Here is a 20,364-nt window from a genome sequence, read left to right as displayed (position 1 = left end):
GGCACAGTGGTTAGCACTGCTGCCTCACGGTGCCAGAGACTGGGTTCAATTTCAGCCTCAGGTAACTGTCTGTGTGGTGTTTGCACATTCTCCCTGTGTGTGTGGAGGTTTCCTCTGGGTGCTCCCGCTTCCTCCCACAATCCAAAGATGTGCAGGTCTGGTGAATCGACCATGCTAAAATTGCCCCGAGTGTCCACAGATGTTTAGAATAGGTACATTAGTCAGGGGTAAATGTAGAGTAATGGGAGAATGAGTCTGGGTGTGTTGTTCTTCAGAGGGTTGGTATGGACTTGTTGGGCCAAATGGCCTCTTTCCACACTGCAGGGATTCCAAGTAATTCAATTGACTTCTTACTAATCACATGATTTCTGTGAATATAACTCAGTTCTAATCTATTCATACACTGGCATTACTGATTGGACATGGAGAAACAGAAAGTGAAAGTCCTCCTGTTTATATAAAGCCAAATGCATCTCAATGAAAAGGTCATTCCGACATCAAGAATCATCCGGTTCAGATATCATTGGGTAATTCTGCATCTTGTTCTTTACCATTTTCTGTTGTCAATTTCTGTATTTCCAATCCACCCTCTGTCTCATCTCTCCTGCTGCTTCCTCTTGCTCTTTCTGTGTGTGCTCAACTGTGTCTGAGGGTCTTTTTCTGATCTCCTCTTCCCTGTCTCGGTCTTTCTGCATTCGACTTAGCCTTTGGGAGCAGAGGGCTAGAGGGTGTGTGGAGAGAGGAAGGACTGAGATTAGGGGCAGCTGGAAGAGAGGTGGGGAAAAGGGGGACAGAAAGGAGGAGGCAGTGTGCAGGGGAGAGAAGGGGCAAGAGGGAGAGGAGGAGAGAGAGGAGGGACAGGGATAGGGACAGAGAGGAGAAAACAAAGAGGAGAGCAGGGTGAAGAAGGGGGAGATGGGGAGAGTGCCGGGGATGGGGAATGGGAATGGGAGACGGGAGGGGGCTGGTGTTCCTGGCCTCTGTGTCACTCCACTTCCCAACCTCCATGCCTGTGTGTTCCCCTTAATTTTCTGCCCATTCCATCCCACGTAGAGAGGGAAGCCAGAGGACAGAGAGAAAGGAAGGAAGGGAGGGGAGAGGAAGGTATGGGGGAGAGCATTTAAGGGGCTGGAGAGCTGAGAGGAGATGGGGAATGGGGAGAGAAGAGATAGATCAACAGAGGGAGAGAGGAGAGGATTGAGGGGGAGAGAAATAAAGGGGAGAGGAGGAGGCGGCTATCAAAGGAAGCTATGGATGAGATCAGATTAAATGAATACATATTAAGTTGCTGGATTTAGTATTAAAGCTGATAATTATGATGTATATTGAATTCAGCAAAGAAGGCCCAGTAAACTGATCAATCAAAATTTGAATATAAATGGGGAAATCTAAATGAGACAATATTAAAAAAACTGCATAAGAGTCTTTGGGTAACAGGAAAATATTTTCTAAGATGAATGTGGATCCATCATGTGCAGAAACAGGAAATGTTATAATGGGGAATGAATAAATGGTGACTGAATTGATGGAGTGCCACAGAGGCTAGCACTGCTGCCTTACACCCTCAGGAACCCAGGTTCAATTCCACCCTCGGGTGATGCCTGTATGGAGTTTGCATGTCCTCCGTGTCTGCATGGGTTTCCTCACACAGTCCAAAGATGTGCAGGTTAGGTGGATTGTCCATGCTAAATTGACCTAACAGGATGGTGTTACAGGGATAGGATATTCTTCAGAGGGTCAGTGCAGATCTAAAACAAATGTAGGACAGATGTCCTTTATTAGAGGAGCCACACACCTTGGCAATATATCATAAACTAATTCATGGGGCTATGCACGCTTGAGCAACGAAGCTACGTGCTCAAAAAATGTGGCACACTGCTGCCTCACTGTGCCAGAGACCCGGGTTCAATTCCTGCCTCGGGTAACTTCTGTGTGGAGATTGCACATTCTCCCTGTGTCTGCTTGGGTTTCCTCTGGGTGCTCTGGTTTCCTCCCACAGTCCAAAGATGTGCAGGTTGGGTGAACTGGCCATGCTAAATTGCCCGTAGTGTTAGGTGAAGGGGTAAGTGTAGGGGAATGGGTCTGGGTGGGTTGCTCTTCAGAGGGTCGGGGTGGACTTGTTGGGCCGAAGGGCCTGTTTCCACATGTAAGTAATCTAATCTAAAAAAAATGCTCACAGTTGGGAAACACTGAGCAGGCAAACAGAGGCACCTTGAACAGATAAGCTACACTTTACCATTACCTCCTAGTGAGAAAGGAACTTAGCTATGTGCAGGAGGCTGCAAAACAGCACCCCCACTGCTACATGGAGAAAGTGAGGATTGCAGATGCTGGAGATCAGAGTCGAGAGTGTGGTGCTGGAAAAGCACAGCAGGTCAGGCAGCATCCGAGGAGCAGGAGAATGCATGTTTCAGGCATAAACACCACACTCTCGACTTCCACAGCTACATGCCAAGCACTATAGTTCTTCTGGATGAGGGGCACTTCAACAAAATGATTCCTTAACTGGGAGGGAAGCCATGACCAAGAAAATGGCTTCCACAGAGTTAGAAAACACATTAGAATTCTGGGAGATGATGAGTAAAGATTCCTGAATAGTTACTGCAGGTCCAAAGGAAGCATTAATGTCACCCCATCATTTATGAGGGTGGGAGAGAGGGAACAGGGATTGACTGATCTGTTGGACTTTCATTAACAGCAGGGGAATGTTGGAATCTATTAGAAGTGACAGGATTGGACAGAGTCAGCATGAATTTACAAAAGGGAAGTTGTGCTTGAAAATTTCCTGGAATTTTTTGACGATCCAACTAGAAGAATGGATGAAGGGACCAATGAATGTGGTTTATTTGGGCTTTCAAAAAAGATAAGGTCTCATATAAGTGGTGAGCATGCAGTTAAAGGGCATGGGATTGGGATGCAGTGTGCTGACATGGATAGAGAACTTATTGGCAGACAGGAGAAAAAAGAATTTGGAAAAACAGACCTTTTTTCTGAGTGACAGGCAGTAACTAGTGGGGTACCACAGGGCACAGTGCTTCAACTCCAGCTCTTCACAGGATGTACTATTGATTGGGAAAGGATTGGTGCAATGAGACACAGGTTGCTGAAAGTAAGCATGCAGATGCAGCAGGAGGTGAAGAAGATAGATGATTGTGACAGGGAATTCCAGGATTTTGACCCAGCGACAATGAAGGAAAAGCGATATATTTCCAAGTCAGAATGGTGAATGGCTTGGAGGGAAACTTACAGGGTGTAGTGTTCCCATGTATCTGCTGCCCATGTCCTTCTAGATTGAAGTGGTCGAGGGTTTGGAAGGTGCTGTCTAAGGATCTTCGGTGAACATCTGCAGTGAGTCTTGTCCAGTTGAAAATATATAACAAGTTGTGGTCAGTATGGATAATGGTCTCTCTCTGTTCCCATTTCAAACATATATATCAAAGTATATGATAGCCAGAGAAGCAATAGCCTCATGGTATTATCACTAGACTATTCATCCAAAGACACATCAAATATACCTGCATCAAATGTTGCTGCAACAGATGATGAAATTTAAATATAATTCTTTTGGCATTTAGTTTGGCACAACATCATGGCCAAAGGCCCAGTCCTGCACTGTATCGTTCTATGTTGTATGTGATCAGAACTAAGAAGTTAACATTCAATAATTTTGATTTTTTGAAAGACAGAAGAGGTGGAAAAGTTGATGGGGCAGCACTGTAAATAAGAGATGAAATGAGAACAATTGTGAAAGATGACCTTGGCTCGGATGATCGAGAGTGTATTTGGGGGGGAAGTAAGAAACAGAAAGGGAAAGAGCATTTTGGTGGGAGTAATGGACAGACCCCAAACAGTAGCCACTTTGTAGGAAAAGGCAATAAATAAATAAATAATAGACGCATGTGAAAAGAATAGAGCACTAATTATGGATGACTTTAATCACAGAATCCCTACAGTGTGGAAACAGGCCATTTGGCCCAACAGGGGAGGCAATGGCCTAGCGGTATTATCACTGGACGCTTAACGCACAGGCTCAGGTAATATTCTGTGAACCTGGATTCACATCCCACCACTGCAGATGGTGGAATTTGAATTCAATAAATATCTGGAGTTAAAAGTTTATGATGACCAGGATTCCGTTGTTGATTGTTGGGGAAAAACCCCATCTGTTTCACTAATGCCCTTTCGGGAAGGAAACTGCCATCTTTGCCTGATCTGGCCGACATGTGACTCCAGACCCACAATGATGTGGTTGACTCTTACCTGCCCTCAGGGTAATTAGGGATGGGTAATAAATGCTGGCCTAGTCAGTGATGCCCTCATTCCATGAATGAATTTTTAAAAGGTCTACACTAACCCTCGGAAGAGTAACCCACCCAGACCCATTCCCCTACACTATTACTCTACGTTTTCACTAACTAATACACCGAATCTACACATCCTTTAATACCACATGCAATTTAACATGGCCAATTCACCCAACATATATATCTTTGGACTGTGGGAGGAAACTGGTGCACCAGGAGGAAACCCACACAGACACAGGGAGAATGTGCAAACTCCACACGGACAGTAGCCCGAGGTTGGAATCAAACCCTGGTGTTATGAGGCAGCAGTGCTACCCACTGAGCCACCAATCGTCAAGTTACTTGGGCCAATCAAGTTGGAAAGGGGATCAATGACAAGAACTTCATAGTGAATCAGGGATAGCTTCCTCGAGCAATATGCAAGGGAGCCAAGTAGGGAGCAGGCTATCTATGATCTAGTAATGAGGAATGAACCATGTTTCAGAGTGAAAGGTCCCCTCAGAAGTAATGATATAATTTAATCCTCTGTTTGAGCATAAGAAACTAAAGTTAAATGAATGGAATTACAATGAAAGGAGGATAGAGTTAGCGAAAGTGAACTGGTTGGATAGATTAACAGGAATGACAGTGAGGATAAATTCAGAATCCAGGAAAGGAGGACTAAAAAGATAATAGAGAGTAAACTACAAGAGCAAACCAGCGAGGAGAATAAAAATTGTCAACAAGAGCTTCTTTATGTTGACAAAAACGAAGAGAGAGGTCAAAGTAAACATAGTCCTTTTAGAAAATGAAGCTGGTGAGACAATTTTCAGGGACATGGAGATGGCAGAGGAGTTAAACAGATGCTTTGAATCAGTCCTTAAGGTGGAAGATATACTTAATTTGATTTATTATTCTCACATGTATGTCGATACGGTGAAAGGTGCTGTTTTGCATGCTCTACGGGCAGATCATACCATACCAAGTACATCACGTTAGCAGAACAGAGTGCAGACTTCAGTATTACAGCCGCAGAGAAGGTCATAATCAGACAGCACAGAAACAGACTCTTTGGTCCAACCAGCCCATGCCAATCATGTTCCCAAACTAAACTAGCCCCACATTCCTGTGTTTGACCCATATCCCTCCAAACCTTTCCTATTCAGAAGCATGGCCAAACATCTTTTAGACATTGTAACTGTTCCTGCATCCATTAGTTTCTCTGGCAGTTCACTCCACACACGAACCACTCTCTGTGCAGAAACATTGCCCTGCGTGTGCCTTTTAAATTTCACCTTAAAAATAAGCCCCCAGTTGTGAACGCCCCACCTTAGGGAAAAGACGCTTGTTATTCACCTTTTCTATGACCCTTATGATTTAATAAACCTGAATAAGGTCACCCGTCAACCTCCTACACTCCAATGAAAATTGTCCCAATCTGTCCTTTCTATTTTTATTATCTTAAGCCCACCATTGCTCACAGACTAGTCAAGCAACAGCCTGACATAATCATTCTTACAGATTCATACCTTATGGATAACACCCCAGACGCTGTCATTACCATCCCTGGATATGTTCTGTGCCACTGGCAGGACAGACCTAGCAGAGGTGACAGCACAGGGGGATACAGTCAGGAGGGAGTTGCCCTGGGGGTCCTTGACTCCAGACCCGATGAAGCCTCATGGCTTTAGGTTAAAGGTGGGCAAGGAAACCTCTTACTGGCTCAGCTGATGAGTCAGTACTCCTCCATGTTGAACAACACTTGGAGGAAACACTGAGGGTGGCAAGGGTGCACAATATTCTCTGGGTGGGGGTTTTCAATGTCCACCACCAAGAGTGGCTTGGCAATAGCACTACAGATCGAGCTGGTCAGGTCCAAAAGGATATAACTGCGAGACTGGGTCTGCAGGTGGTGGTGAAGGAACCTGCAAGAGGAAAAAACATACTTGACCTCATCCTTACTAATCTGCCAGCTGCAGAACCATCTGACTATGACAGTATTGGTAAACGTGACCACCGCACTGTCCTTGTGTAGATGAAGTCCCACCTTCACATTGAGAATAACCTCCCTCGTGTTGGGTGGCACTATCATTGTGCTAAATGGGACAGAGTTTGAACAAATCCAGCAGCCCAAGACTAGGCATCCATAAGTGCTGTGGGTCATCAACAGCAGCAGAATTGTACTCCAGCACAATCTGCAATCTCATGGCCCAGCATGTCCCCCACTTAACCATTACCATCAAGTCAGGGGATTAACCCTGGTTCAATGGAGAGTGCAGGAGGGCATACCTGAAGGTGAGATATCTACCTGGTGCCAAACAGCATAAAGAGTAAATGATAGATCTGAGCAACCCAACAACTAACGGATCAGATCTAAGCTCTGCAGTCCTTCCACATCCAGTTGTGAATGGTGGTGGACAATTAAACAACTCACTGGAAGAGGCAGTTCCACAAATATCCCTATCCTTAATGATGGAGGAGCCCAGCACATCAGTGCAAAGATAAGACTGATGCATTTGTAACAATCTTCAGTCATATCCATCTCAGCCTTCTCTGGTGGTCCCCAGCATCACAGATACTGCAAAGGCTTCCGGCCTTCTGGCAACAGTATTGAAGATGTGTGCTCCAGAACCTGCTGCTCCCCAAGTCAATCTCTTCCAGTACAGTTACAACACTGGTATCTACCCGAGAATGTGGAAAATTTGCCCAGGTATGTCCTGTACACAAAAAACAGGACAAATCCAGCCCGGCTAATTACCACCCTTTAGGGTGAGAGAGGAAAGATTTAAAAGCATCAACTTTTCCTTACAGAGGGTGGTGCGTGCATAGAATGAACTCCCAGAGGAAGTGATGGAGGCTGGTACAATTACAGTAGTTAAAAGGCATCTGGATGGATATATGAATAGGAAGTGTTTAGAGATATGGCTAAATGCTGGCTAATGGGACTAGATTAATTTAGGATATCTGGTCGGCATGGACAGATTGGACAAAAGGATCTGTTTCTGTGCTGTATATGTCTATGACTTTAAATATTAAGGAAATAAATCCGAACATTTGGAAAATCAAAATCTAATCCAGCAAAGTCAGAATGGAATGGGAAATAGTGTCTTGACTAATTAAATTTTGGTGAAGTCTCAACCAAAATGGATTGAGGGTAACCAATAAATATGTTGTATTTGGTCTTCCACAAGGCATTCAACCAAAGTACCTCACAACATGTTAAACCATAAGAGCCAATGATGTTGCAGATAGTAAACCCACCTGAATAATGAATTGGTCAATGAGCAGGAAACAATGAGTGGGGATAAGGGGCTGTTTTTCACATTGGTGACCTGTGGCTGGTGGAGCTGCACAGGGACCTGCATTGTGAGTGCAGTTGTTTACAATCTCCATCCATTGACTTGGAGCATGTGAACGTACTGTCGTCACATTGGCAGGCAACACAAAAATATGTGGAAATGCAAGTTGCAAAAGGAATGAAAACAGTTTACAGAGAAATGTTGATTGTTAAAAGTCAGTGGGCAAAAGGTTGGCAAATGGAATATAATGTGAGAAAATGTGAAGTTGTTCATTTTGAAAGGGAGAACAAAAGAATACTTAAATGGAGAAGAATACAGAAATTTGCAACAGTGTTTTTGGGGGTACTCGCGCACAAAACACAGAAAGCAAACATGAAGCTGCAGGAGGTAATCAGGAAGGCCACTGGCATGTTGGTCCTTATTTCAAGGCGGTATAAGAGTGAGGAAGACTGACTGCAACTGTACAAGTTGTTAGTCAGACCAGATCGGGAATAGTAGGTCCCCCTTTTTAGGGAAAGGTAATGTTTCACTGGAGGCATTTCAAAGGATGTTCACTTGGATAATCCTGGTTTGGAGGGATTGTTTTATTAGCAAAGGCTAAACAGGTTGGGTCTCTACTCATTGGAGTTTAGAGGAATGAGAAATGATCTCATTGAAACACACAGGATTCTTAAGGGGCTTGACAGTGTCAATGCCGAGAGGACGTTTCCCCTCATTGGAGAGTCCAAGACCAGGGAGCACAGTCTCAGAATAAACTGGTGCCTACTTAGAACTGAGATGAGGAGGGATTTCTTCTCTCAGAGGGTTGACTGTCTTTAGAACTGTTTGCCTCAGAGAGCTGTGGGGGGCAGAATCCTTGTGTATATTTAAGGCTGCAATAGATTCTTGACCAGTTGGGGACTCAAAGGTTACAGGAAAGTGGATGTGAAGAATATTGATTCCTGAAGAAGGGCCTGTGCCCAAAACGTCGAATCTCCTGTTCCCTGGATGCTGCCTGACCTGCTGTGCTGTTCCAGCAATAAAGTTTCAACTTTGATCTCCAGCATCTGCAGACCTCACTTTCTCCGTGAAGAATATTGGGTCAAATGTGATCCTATTGAATGACAGAGCAGGCAGTTTTGTGGGAGGGGGGGGGGGGGGCGGGGGGCATGGTGGGGGGGAAATAGCCTCCTTTCCCTATTTATTATGGTCCTGTTGGATAAAAGAATCCCATTCTGTAAGAAATAAAAGCTCCCATGTCCTGTGAAAGCTCTATACGTTGACTAGTGACTTCAGAATTCATGCAATAGATACAATCCCATGCACATTACCTGTAATTCAATCCCTCTTCCAAGGGTTTCATGCACACCTAGTACTCATCATTGAAATGGTTTCAGAACTGGCAAATAAGAATTATTTTCTTTTCTAATTCAACTCTTAACTGTGTCTGACTATAGGTGTAAGAGTTGTCAAAGAAGATTGGGTTAAATATCGATAAAATTAGATTCTTTATAGTTTGTCTGTGTCCTGTTGAAGTTGAGATCTTAGTAACAATTTGTTAATTTTTGTTTAAGTTTTTAATTGTTGTCCAAAATGTGTAATTTGTCAACTCTAACAATTGAATAATTTTGAGTGTCTTTGAATGTTTGAATTTCACTGTGTTGTGAATCCAATGAGGGGGAGGTTGATTTGGTTTGGCTTGCTGTTCCCGTGTCATAACAATGTGGAAATTTATACGATATCTGAATGGGAGAGAATAGAGAAACGGGGTTTCGAATGATACCTTAGGGGTAACACTTAAATGGTCACCTATGGATCTTTTTAACTAGAAGCAATTCAGAAAATATTACATTTGACTGGATAAACAAGAAGCAGCCTCACACGTCTAACAATGAAATATTAACGTATTTCTGATCTTCTCAATGACAATTCAGTCCAGCCTGTTATTTTTGATTGTTCCATTGTTACATGTCCACAGCTATTCCCAAGCACTTGAAGTCTCATTGTTCTGAACGTGTGGTAAGAGGAAAGGAGCAACCTACAAAGTGCACCAAAGAGAAACCTCAGACATGGAAGCAATGTTGAGCAGCAGGTCAATTTCACAATAAATTACAGGACAGGAAGTCAGACCAGTGATAAAGCACAGGACAGGATCCTGAATCTCTGGAAATCGAATTTCACCTCTGATCAAAAGGAAATTTATTTAAAAGGAAATGGGAGAGACTTCAGAATGTGGTAACTGGTCTGCAACTCAGCTGCTTGAAAAGGCATCTGGTGGACTGGCACTCAAAGGAATTTTTGTCAGTAAGAATGTGAATGATCTGTTAAAGACGCGGGAAAGACTGCTGGAAGTCCCAAAGACATGCTGTCTATTGGGTCCATCCATGAATCCTACTGAACACACTGAGAGTTTCACGTCTCACACTCATGCCGAAAATTCTAAGAAGTGTGTAGAACAGTTGGGTCTTGGTATCAGAAGCAGTGTTGAGACTAAATTCTGGAGCTTTGAACTGGATGTTAAGGGAGAGCATAACACTTCCAGCAGCAGTTCTAACAGCACAAAAACTACATATGTCTCTTTTTATAAGATGATCATTGTACCTATGGCCAGTGTTGAGTTAAACTGCAAGGATCTGAAACTGTCAGAAACTGCTGTCAACTCTCTGAAAGATGTTGAAATGAATCTGCGCTATCAGGAGTCAGATCATGTGAAAGATATTTTGTGCGAGCAATTCCTGGAACGATTCGGGTCACATGTAAACAGCAGCAATATTCACTTTGGGGGAAATTACTTGAGAGAAACAGAAAGTGAGAAATTGAAAACCCAAGAGAAAGAAGATGCTGAAGAAGTCATGAAAACATTGGTCAACACAGATTTACAAACTAGCGCGTTAGGCTTCGTCAGTGCCAGTGTTTCAGCGTCTGCGTCTCACTTTAAATCTAACGTTAACTCTACCTGCAAAAAGACTCTATTGGATAAAATAAGTGTCCGCATTACTAAGATCGGTGGCCCTGTTGAAGCATCATCGCTTCTAGACTGGAAGAAAGGCTTACAGGAACAGGATAGCACTTGGCGAGTCATTGATCGTGGCTCTGTACACAGCCTAGTTCCTGTCTGGAAAGTAATTCAACAGAACCACAGGACAGACTTTGACAATTATCAATTACTAACTGAAAGCTTGCAGAGATGCTGGGAAAGGAAAACTGGATTACAGGCTGAAGATACAGAAACTGGAAAAGTGACGGAAGTTAATACCAGTATTCAAGATCTGGTGCAGGAAGTAAGCAAATGGAACTCCATCTCAGAATCAGAGTTTGTTGCAGACTGTATTAGGAACATTTCCCAGTGTGCACACATTAAAGCCTCTTTGGGAAAACACTTCCCGATAGACACAGACAGACTGTGGTATTGTGAATTTATTTGTAAAAGCCCCGTTCAGGAATTCTTCAGTAAAGTTTTAAAATGCATTGCAGAGAATAGAATTGTGGGTGTGGATAAAATCTATCTAAAGGTTCAACTGGCACATCTGCTGCAGCCTCAAGAAATAATAAACAGCTTGGATTTTCCAAACATCTCATCAATCTTGCAACAACTGACTGACAATATCAGTGATGAGAAAGAATTAATCTTCTCCAGTTTTGAGGAAGCAAAGGAATACATTAAGAAACTGGAGAAAATATTCCAGGGGCCAGATGTTGGGAACAAATTTCAAAGTAAAGTTTGCAGTGAGCTGGGAAAATCATTGTTTCAACTACAACAAAGTAAAGATCAAGAGACATCTTTGCTCTTGACTGCACTTCTGCACCCACTATTCCACCAACCTAGTGGAATACTGATTCAGCCTCTAACAGAGGATGGCTGTAAATACCTGATCTCTCAGTTAGATCAAATCAAAACCTTCAGGCATGAAATGGAGACAATGCAGAAGGCACAATGCCAAGCCTTCCTGCTCCTCAAAGCACTGACTGCCAGAGCCACTGAGTCAGAATATAAAGATCCCAGAATAGTACTCGAAACAATGTTTGCAAAAATGGACAAAGAAGTATCGCTTCAAGTCCGTGAGGCAGTGATGACTCAGAATGGAACCTTTTTATCTGACATGGAACTTCTAAAAGAAACATTACTACATTTATCAGCCAACAAAGATGGACTGGAAGAAAACACACCATCAGAATATAGTGAAACATTGGAAAGATTCACATTCAGTGATGACAGAGAAAAGAACATCAACAAGCTCCCAGATTCTTTCTGTGAGTGGACTGAGCAATCAGGCATATCCCACAATGAGACACCACCTCAAATTGTGAATGACTTGGGATTACAAAATTACTATCCTCATAAGCTATCCCTAAATTTCACTCGGGAGATGAGCTGGGATAAACTGAGTGACAGTAAGCTGACTGAGTTAAAAGATGTCCCTTTGCGTTTCCTCCAAAAGGTCCTCTCTGCCAATTCTGTTGCAAGGAACCTTGAATGGCCACTTGCTCAACAATCAGAAAGTGAGATCGATGCTGATGAAGATTTCAATGGTTTCTTTGAAGGAAAAGAAACTGAGATTTCTGAGATTAATCCTCAAGATATCATTACTACTATCTTCCTTTGTGCAGATTACTTTCTACAACAGGAGCTAATGCTGAAGATGTCTCTATGCCAGTTTGCATTACCCTTTCTGCAGCCATATAGGGATAATTATTCTACAGAAAAGAAGAGGGATTCCACAGATGAACCTGGTGGCACCCTTCTCCTGTGGGCAATGCGATCTATTGTTAAAAAATGGTGCCCACAATCCCATATATCAAGTAACAGCTTTGTGCAAGAGCCAATTGTAACTGCAGCCATGCCAACCATTTCCTTCATCAGGATTGGAAGATGCAGTATCTCCAAATCCAAAATTCTCAATTTCACCTTGAGCCAGAAGCAGCAACAACAGAATATCTTCCTGCACTCGGGGATGGACTGTGGCCATGTTCCACGTGACATATCTGATGGACTAGCCGAGATTAGCTGGTACCTTCCATCTGGCAAAAAGAATTTGGACGTATTCCCCGAGGCTGCAGCATTCATTAACCTCCGAGGAGATGCTGAAATTTATCAGAGAAACACTCGGTTTCTTGCTAAAGTCTCTGCTGCTCTCTTTATATTCATTGATATCATTGGGGAAAAGGAAAGAAAATTCCTTACTTCTCTTGCACAGTCACCAGCCAAATTCTTTCTCATAATCAACTCACACAGCAATCAGCAAAAGATAACCCAACAGCAAACAAAGGAACTGTTCAAAGATCTACAGTTAAAACCTCAACAATGCATTGTTCGGACAAATTTAAATGATGCAAAGCTTGTGGAAAACCTTTGTTCGAGAATTGAACAAATGATTCTAACTCAGAAAGAGAAGACCTTTCTAAACCTGGAGCAAATAGCTGAAATTGCACGAGAAAGTGGGATTCAAATCGATGAACATCATCCCAAAATACAAAATGCTAAACAATTGGCCTCCAAAATACTGGAAGGGCTTAACCCTGAAGCCATTATTGAATACAAACAGAGGGTGTTACCCTTCCATGGGAAGCCCTGGCAAGATTGGTCTAAAGCTGAGAAAGAGAAGTCTCGCATGAAACTCCGTAAGAACAAGACTACAGAGGTATACAAGTATGAGCTGGAGCAAAAGCAGAAAAAAATCCAAGGAGATCTGATCAAGCAGAACTTGTCGAAAGAGATGCAACAATTCATTACAGAACTGTTTTCAACTTGTGCAGAAGAGAGAGCGCTTTTCCTACAATGGCTGAAGTTCAATCTGGACAGTAAATCAAGGGAGATAATGTCAAACCTATGCAGCGCTTATAAAACGTTTTTGAAAGACTCAAAGCAGAAGACAAGTGAGCTGAAAGATTTGGATCAGAAAATGTCTGATAGTTCTCTTGGACTTGAGCATTTCATGAGGGAACTGGGTCAGGTTTATGAGATTTCAGTGACAGCAAGTAATATTGGCTCCGAGAGAAAAATGAACAGGAATATATTGGAGTTACCAATAGTTGCAGCTGAACTGTTGCTGGAAGGGTTCCCGCTGGAGCTCATTGATGGAGATGTTTCCAACATACCGGTTCAGTGGGTCACTGCTGTACTGAAGGAAGTAGCTAAGAAGGTGGGCACTGCTTCCCGTGTGTTTGTGGTGACAGTGCTTGGTGTCCAGAGTACAGGGAAGTCCACACTCCTAAATACAATGTTCAGTTTGCAGTTTGCTGTGAGTAGTGGCAGATGTACACGAGGAGCCTTCATGCAGTTTCTCAAGGTCACAGGGCAACTGAAAAAAGATCTTGGCTGCGATTTCATGCTGGTGATTGACACTGAGGGCCTGAAAGCTCCAGAACTCGCAACCCTTACAGACAGTTATGAGCATGATAATGAACTAGCAACATTTGTCATTGGATTAAGCAATTTAACTTTAGTAAATATAGGGATGGAAAACCCCACCGAGATGAAAGATGTTTTGCAGATTGTTGTGCATTCCTTAATCCGCATGAAACTAACTGGCAAGCGGCCAAGCTGCCAATTTATCCACCAGAATGTTGGAGATGTGTGTGCATATGATCAGAACCTGAGGAGTCGTCAAAAACTGCTGGAACAACTGGATCAAATGGTAGAGGCTGCAGCTAAACTGGAGAAGGTGGACAAAATGAAATTCTCAGATGTGATGGAGTATGATGCTGATCAGAGCAACTGGTACATCCCAAGTCTGTGGCATGGCACTCCTCCAATGGCTGCAGTTAATACTGGTTACAGTGAGCAAGTCTTTGAGCTGAAGAAGCACATCATTCAATGTTTAGTAAAACGTAGCAAATCTGAAAGAGCTTTAACAATTCCAGACTTTATCAAGTGGATGCCTGGGCTTTGGGAGCAGGTGAAAAATGAGAACTTCATTTTCAGTTTTCAGAATAGTCTGGTTGCTGAAGCTTACAATCAGCTCTCCATGAAGTACAAAGAGTGGGAATGGAATCTCCGCAAATTTGCACATTCCTACACATGTGAAACTGAAAATACAATAAAGAATGAAGATGGTGATCTCACCCAACTGCTCCCAAAATTGGAACTGGAGATCAGGAATACGATTGATGACAAAAAGCAGGACACACTCAATAATCTAAAAAGACATTTTGAAAGTGGTGCTGATAATGTGCAGCTGATGGAGAAATACAGGGAGCAATTCAAACAAAGCATTTCCATGTTATGTAGACAACTCCAGGATAATTTACTACAGAAATGTAAAGATACTATCAACAGGCAAGTGGGATTATCGAAAGTGGATACTATCTGGGAAGAATTCAACAACAAGATTGAAGAACAAGTCAAGAAACTTTTACAAAATTGTAAAGAAATTCAGCAAGTGTTACATGATGAAGAACTAAAAGCTGCCTTTGAAAGAATGTGGCATGATACGCTCTCTAAATTGAACTATCAGCCCTGCAGTAAAAAAAACATTGAGGCCGAGATTGAAAATCTTCTGAGAGATGACATGGAAACACAAGGAAGAGTGATAAATGCAAGTCTGAAAGAGAAATGCCTGTCAAAGCACGGGAAGCAAACCTTTAAGATTCTGGAGAAACACATTAATGTGTCGAAGTGGAGGCTGATTAAAAACTTTGGTACAATTAATCCATCAGATTTAGAACAAGCAGGACTGATATCAAATACACTTGAGGCCGAATGTAGGGAACAGATCAATAACATTGCAAAAATGGACATGGATTATGATATCAAATATTGTATTGAACTTTTGGACAACATAAACAAAAAAATCAACGATAATGATTCAGATTCAAAGTTTAGAATGAGTGAGATTTTCAGGGCAGAGTTTAAACTTCACATGTGCGGCTACGCTGCACCAAGATTCATGGAAATGCAAACCAAATTTATCAACAAACATGATCCACAGAAGCGGCTGGAAAGCAAAAAAGATCAATACTTTGAACTATTCATGGCGATTTACAAGGAGCAGGATCAGAATCAGCAACAAGCAGAACGATTTGTAAAATGCTGCTTTATGCCAGCTGTCAGAGATGCCACACTCAACAGCCTCAGCCTGAAAATAGTGGACGATATGAAAAAAAATGATCCTGAGGGGAAGTACACACTCCGCAATAACTTCATTGTCGCACTTCTGATCTATTTAAAACAAACTAACAGCTTCGAAGAATATTACCAGTATATTAATAACCTTGAGAATTTTGCATCCAACTGGCTTCACAAGCAGGTTATTGCACACTGCAAAATGCAATTTAAAGGAGAAATGAAATTTATACATCTAGCTAAGGAAATTGTCAAAGAAATCACTCAACAGGCCATTGAATTTGTCAGAGATGTATCACAGCAGAACATTTCTGGAAATGTTCAGGGCTTCCTTGATCTGTTTGTTAATAAGTTCAAAACAAAAATTGCGATGCCCAAAGAGGAGTTGAAATTTGTTTTATTCCAGACTGACAGCAATGCCAAGAAATTTGCAGAAGCAGTTCTACTGTCTATTGCAGAGGCAGAGAAGCTCCTCCTCCATGAGGTGACAGGCTGGAATGTTGAAGCAAAGGTGAAAGAATTATCTGTAAAACCAAATAAGGAACTCTTTAAAGGCTTATTCAGTTGCACAAAGAAATGCCCTTTCTGTGGCGTTTTCTGTGATGCAGAGAGCCCTGAGCACCAGCAGCATTTCAGTAAACAGCACAGGCCTGAAGGATTAACTAGTTGTCAATGGACAGACAGCCAGCGTCTTGTGGTGGATGTTTGTACAACTTCAGTAGCAACCAATGCACAATTCTGCAATGGTGACACAAATGGTAAGTACGTACCCTACAAGGACTACCAAACAGTCAATGATTACTATAAATCCTGGACTATTCAAAAGGAACTCACTGCAGAGGCAACTTCCTACTGGAAAAAAGTTTTTTATACTTACAATGAGAAATTTGCTGAGAGATATGGAGCAAAATGTGCAGAAATGAGCAAATCCTGGGACATTGGATGGGATGAAATAAAGAAGCAGCTGATCAAAACATATAACACAAATATCGAATCCCTGTAGGAGCCTTTTCAATATCTTAGCAATGCAAACACCTTAAATCAATCAGAAATTAGAGAGTATATATGGAAATGTCAAGAAATGCATTACTGTAAAATTTCAAATGCCACAATGCTAAATTAAAACTTAGGAGAAATGTTTTCACTCACGTTTTATTAAGTATAATTAAGTTATGGAATGTTATTAGGGAAAGGAACTGGAGAGGACATTAGAAATTAGGTCAAGAAACAGCCAGATATATTTCTAACAGGAATTTGGGATATGACGAAGAGGGATTGAAAGATGTAGAGAGAAAGTGTTGAGGGATAGGGTGAGAGAGACCGAGGGACATGGAGAAGGTATTGAGTGACATGGACTGAGTAACTGAGGGACAGGGTGAGAAATATGTTAAAATTGTGGATTGGCCACGTCAACATTTGTAAGAAAGGTTTAATCTCACTGCCAATTCCTGATTCTCTTTCTTAAGAATAGAGCACTATATCAGACACACAATCAGCTTCCAGGTCAGTTTCTTCTCAGTTATGTATTAAATAGCTCTGAATGCATCAGTCTAAAGTGTAGGGAAATGATAGTTGCTTATGAATCTCTACCAAGAAAAGCTTACACAATGTAATTATATACTTAAATATTGTTAATATGTTGCAGGCTCTGCAAAGCCACATTATTCATATTTTTTATAAGTGAATTTGAAAAGATTCACAAATATTCAAACTGAAGCAGTAACAGGCATCTGCAGGTACAATGTGAGGCAGGAATCTGAGTAGATAGTTTCAGATTAGAAACCATTTCTAGTACAGAATGGGCTGAATAGCCAGTTTTGGTGCTTTAATTCTGAGCATTCAATGATTTATGTCAGTTCTGCCTGTAACCTCTATCTCTGAAACTGAAGAACCAGAGGATGCATGACCTTAATGGGCAGAGTTGGTTTTACTTCTGTTGACAACTAGAGAGAAGGAAATTGTCACAAGTTCCTTTAGGAACTGCAACAGAACAAACACAAAGATAAATTACTTCACTAGGAAATGCACCTTCGTGCCATCTGAATTCTCCCTCCACAGACACTCTACAATCTACAAATCCACACACAGTATCTGACTTAGACAATAAGACCTTGGAGCAGAAGTAGACTATTCAGACCATTGAGTCTGCTCCATCATTAAATGGGATTATGGTTGAGTTGATAATTGTCAACTCCACTTTCCTTCCTTTTCCCCATCGTAATTAAAATAAATCTATCTCAGCTTTGAATATACTTCATAACCCAGGCTTGAGTGTCCTTTATAGTAAAGAATTTCACAGATTCACGACCCATTGAAAGAAAAAATCCCTCCACATCCTTGTCTTACATTTGCAACCCCTCATTCTGAGATTACGACTCTGGTCGTAGACTCTCTCGTAAGGGGAAGCATATCTTAGAATCATAGTATCATAGAATCCCTACAATGTGGAAAGAGACCATTTGGCCCAACAATTTCACACAGACCCTCCAAACAGTATCCCACCCTGACCCTATCACTCTACATTTACTAGATTAGAGTGGTGCTGGAAAAGCACAGCAGTTCAGGCAGCATCCGAGGAGCAGTAAAATCGACGTTTCGGGCAAAAGCCTTTCATTAGGAATACAGGCAGAGAGCCTGAAGGGTGGAGAGATAAATGAGAGGGGGGTGGGGTACATTTACCCCTGATTAATGCACCAAATGTACACATCCCTGAGCACTATGGGGAAATTAGCATGGTCAGTCCACCTAGCCTGAACATCCTTGGACTGTCATGACTCAGCAGAATAATCTCTGAAAGGAATTTCTGCAAAGGTAGAGTCCGATAAAGAGGATAATAAGTGAAACCTGACAGTACTTGCTCCTCCTTACGTCTCCATTATCTGAGTAGAATTGTGTGAAACAACCCAAGAAACCACTGGGGCCATTACAGCTTTGGATCATCTTCATACAGAAGGAGAAACAGCAGAACTAACATTGGGTTAACTGATGAGCAAGGGATTTGAACCAGGAAAGTGCTGATTCCTTGATGAGATGGCAGCACTCACAGTGAAATTGGAAGAACGTATAACGAGACATGTCTTGAATTAATTTAAATAATGAAAAAGCGCTGCTTGCAATTGTCATTTTAACTGTGTGTTCTAATGAGAATCTAGGTGTACTTTGTGTCCTCTGCTAATTACTGAGTACAATAACTCAACAACAGTGAAGATAGTCATTCGGCTAAAAATGTGTAGGTGCCTTCAAGTAATTAATAGTACTTTTAACATTAATCATCAATTATTTTTAAAAATCACATAACACCAGGTTATAGTCCAACAGGTTTAATTGGAAGCACTAGTTTTCGGAGCACTGCCCCTTCGTCAGGTGGTTGTGAAGGAGCAGCCAGCGCTCCGAAAGCTAGTGCTTCCAAATACACCTGTTGGGCCATAACCTGGTCCTATGGGATTTTTAACTTTGTACACCCCAGTCCAACACCCGCATCTCCAAATCATCAAGTAATGATTGGTTACAGTGCTTGCAGTAAAATAGTAAATTTGATAAAGTTAAGCATTCTGAGTTAGTTCAGTCCATAGCTGGTTTGTAATAAAATAGAATAATGCAAAGTAACAGTATAACTCAGACAACTGTTGGTAGAAGTTTAAGACATTATAATGTATCACTGCAAGTTGGTGCAAAAAGTAACCTTGAATTCATGGAAAGACGGAGGGAGAAGAATAGTTAAGATTCAGAAGTTAGACTCCAGATCCTTGAAGTAATACCAGAGGCTAACTACTTACACTTTTACTTGGTTACAGTCATTGTATCAACTATAATAAATGATTTAAAACTGAAAGCTCAGAATCACTGCTATGTTACAGAAGAGGAGGAGGTTATTCAGCCCATCAAATCTACACCTTGAGCTCTTTATCCACTGCCAATCTCCCACTTTTTACAATATTTTTGCAGTTATATTTATCAAAATAATCATCCAATGCCTTCTCCTGTTACCGTGGTGTATAAACTGAAGCCCAGCTCCTCAATACAAAAGCACCAAGAACTCAATGTTTACTGTTCTGGTATGTGTATTTGCCTTCAGCCATTACTGTGATGCTTTAATCTGAACTACAGTTGCATTTCCATGATATGATGTGAAATTAACATAGTGAACTGTTATTGCTTGAGTAGCTGTAATTGAATAAAGTAGATTTTAGCTGTACATGAATGGTGTCCTGTCAAATCCTTCACTGAGCTGAGCAAAGAATTCCCAGTTCCACACTATGTTTACAAAGGATTGTCTGTGCAGCTGAATCTTATTCCTTGATCCAGTTTATTTAAACATTGGTCATTATCAAAAATGCCCAAAATCCTGAAACCCATTTGCATTCTCATATCCCCCAGTCCATTACTGACTTGATATGCCCAAAACATCGATTCTCCTGTACCTCGGATGCTGCCTAACTAGCTGTGCTTTTCCAGCACCACACTCTTTGACTCTGATCTCCAGCATCTGCAGTCCTCACTTTCTCCTTCCTCTATTCCCTGCCTGTTCATGTGTCTGGCTAAATGTCTGTTAAATATTGCTATCATATCTGTGTCTACCAGTTCCCCTAGCAACATGTTCCAGGTACCTAGCAACCTCTGTGTAAAAAACCTGCCTCGCACATCTCTTTTAAACTTTCCCCTCTCAACTTAGACCTATGCCCTCTAGTATTTGATATTACCATCCTGGGGAAAAAAAACTTTGACCATCCATCCTATCAAT

At 41.8% G+C, this 20,364-nt stretch overlaps 1 protein-coding gene across 2 annotated transcripts; it reads left to right on the top strand.

Moving 5' to 3' along the window:
• The first annotated feature begins 502 nt into the window (after nt 1-502).
• LOC148152257 (interferon-induced very large GTPase 1-like) lies at nt 503-19,818 on the top strand. 2 transcript variants are annotated; one of them, XM_087992095.1, is made up of 2 exons: nt 503-527; nt 9,540-19,818. In XM_087992095.1, the coding sequence occupies exon 2, from the start codon at nt 9,775-9,777 to the stop codon at nt 16,624-16,626; it is 6,852 nt and encodes a 2,283-aa protein (XP_087848221.1). In that variant the 5' UTR covers nt 503-527; nt 9,540-9,774; the 3' UTR covers nt 16,627-19,818. The 2 variants fall into 2 exon arrangements, with proteins under 2 accessions (XP_087848221.1, XP_087848218.1); XM_087992092.1 differs by lacking the exon at nt 503-527 and adding an exon at nt 3,942-4,034.
• The last annotated feature ends 546 nt before the right edge of the window (nt 19,819-20,364 follow it).

The sequence above is a fragment of the Chiloscyllium plagiosum genome, unplaced genomic scaffold (assembly GCF_037043375.1).
Source record: "Chiloscyllium plagiosum isolate Xiang-an unplaced genomic scaffold, Cpla_swu_hap1 HiC_scaffold_1, whole genome shotgun sequence".
In the NCBI taxonomy this organism is placed as follows: Eukaryota; Metazoa; Chordata; class Chondrichthyes; order Orectolobiformes; family Hemiscylliidae; genus Chiloscyllium; species Chiloscyllium plagiosum.
Note: the sequence above shows the minus strand (reverse complement) of the source record. Positions and strands in the feature narration are given on the sequence as shown.